The sequence below is a fragment of the Diceros bicornis genome, chromosome 29 (genome assembly GCF_020826845.1).
Source record: "Diceros bicornis minor isolate mBicDic1 chromosome 29, mDicBic1.mat.cur, whole genome shotgun sequence".
Lineage (NCBI taxonomy): Eukaryota > Metazoa > Chordata > Mammalia > Perissodactyla > Rhinocerotidae > Diceros > Diceros bicornis.
In genome coordinates, this window is record NC_080768.1 from 8,206,862 (window position 1) to 8,208,900 (window position 2,039).

Consider the following 2,039-nt stretch of genomic DNA (forward strand, 5'->3'; position numbering starts at 1 on the left):
GTAGTGTTCTATGAATAAAATATTTCTTATTATTTTACATTGAATAATTTCTCCACTAATAATTATTTGTAAGAATTATTTAGTATTACTTAAGATCTTTTGGTATTCCTCAAGAAACTTCATCTTATTGCCTGTTTTAGCATTTATTCCATCACTGAGTTTTCTTGTCCACACCATACCTGGTAGTTGGTGGAATATTTGTTCACAGTGACTACAGACCTAGGAGTTATCCCATGTGGAGTTTGCTCATGTTTAACAATAATAATTAACAAACAACTAGGGGTTCTTCTATGCACAATCCACTGAACGTTTAGAGTTGTTGCTGAGAACATGTATATCATTATATTGAGTGTGAGTTCTGCCGTGTTATCTAAAGTCAGGCCCGTGACTAAAGGCTTTTCCACATTAATGCCATATATATGGATCCAATTCCATATGAAAATGCATATCTTTATTAAGGAGTATGATGACTGAAGACTCTTCCATATTGATTACATAGAGTGTTTCTTTACTGTGTGAGTCCTTTGGTTTGTTTAAATGTTAAAGCTATGATTCATGATTCTTCCACACTGACGGCATTCATGATTTCCTCTTCAATGTTGGGTTTCCTCGTGTCGTCTAAGGGAAGAACGATGACTGAAGAATTTCCCACATAGCTGGCATTCATATGGTTGCTCTCCAGTGTGGGTTCTCTCATGTCGCCTAAGATTAGAATATGGACTGAAGGCGTTCCCACACTGATGACACTCATATGGTTTTTCTCCTGAGTGTGTTCTGTTATGCCGTCTAAGTTCAGAACTTTGACAGAAGTCCTTCCCACATAGAAGACATATATGTGGTTTCTCTCCTGTGTGGATTCTCTTGTGCTGGCTAAGGCCAGAGCTTTGACTAAAGACTTTCGCACACTGATGGCATTCATAACGTTTCTCTCCAGGATGAATTCTCTCATGTTTCCGAAGGTAAGAACTTTGGCTGAAAGCTTTCTCACATACATGGCATTCATATGGCTTCTCTCCTGTGTGAGATTTCTCATGTTGTCTAAGGTACAAACTTTGGCTGAAGACTTTCCCACACAGATGACATTTATATGGTTTCTCTCCAGTGTGGATTCGAATGTGGTTTCTAAGGTCAGAATTTTGCAAAAAGCCATTCCCACATAGACGACATTTATATGGTTTCTCTCCACTGTGAATCATCTTGTGTCGTCTAAGGCTAAAGAAATTACTAAAGGCTTTCCCACATAGATTACATTCACATGACACATCGCTAGTGTGAATTTGATTAAGGGATGACTGATCATGAAGTGATTTTCCACAGCGTTTGCTGACAGGAGGTTTCTTTCTCATTTGAACTGACAAGTGTAGAGGCAATGAAGATCTATGAGTAAATTCATCAACCACATCAATACATTCAATGGTATCCACTTGAGTGTGAGATATATGGTTTGAGGAAGGAGATAAAAGGTTATTAATGGTTTGCCCACCTATATCCATACATTCATTTTTCTACATATAAATACTAGAATATAAGTCAGTAATAATCCCTTGATGAAGTATTTCCAATATTATGGCATATGCATGTTGTGTTACTCTCCTGGAGGGACAAATATTTCTCTTTTGTAGTATACTAACTGCGAGGTGTCAGATTAATTTCGAAGACTTCACTATGTTTCAAAGTTTACATAATGAGCAGTGTTCATGCAATTGTGTTTCTTTCTTTTTTTTTTTTAGATTTCAAGTCATTACTTTGAAGTCATGTTAATTTCTTAACTGAATTTAAACTATCCAAAACATTTTGCCTAGAATGTGCTTAATCCCACCTTAATTACATTACGAGATTCTGCCCATTTGCTAACTCATCTCATTGGAAGGTCTTTAATTTAGATGACTAGAGTTCACACCCATGAAACTTACCATTGGCAGGGTGAGAGATAATTTCTTCATGCTGTTATGTTTCATTGACATAATTTCTTGATTTTTAAGGGGATTTCTCCTTCCTAAAGTAATTGAAAAAAATGTAATATTTTAGAATGGCATTAG

General features: G+C 36.1%; 1 protein-coding gene across 1 annotated transcript; it reads right to left on the reverse strand.

Moving 5' to 3' along the window:
- Positions 1-593: 593 nt before the first annotated feature.
- Positions 594-1,346, reverse strand: LOC131393866 (zinc finger protein 596-like). The gene has a single exon (XM_058524856.1). It carries the CDS (start codon positions 1,344-1,346, stop codon positions 594-596), a length of 753 nt encoding a protein of 250 aa, XP_058380839.1.
- Between the last annotated feature and the right edge of the window lie 693 nt (positions 1,347-2,039).

Coding starts and splice junctions, on each gene's coding strand:
- LOC131393866 (XM_058524856.1), bottom strand. CDS start 1,346: ATGAGAAAGAAACCTCCTGTCAGCAAACGCTGTGGAAAATCACTTCAT.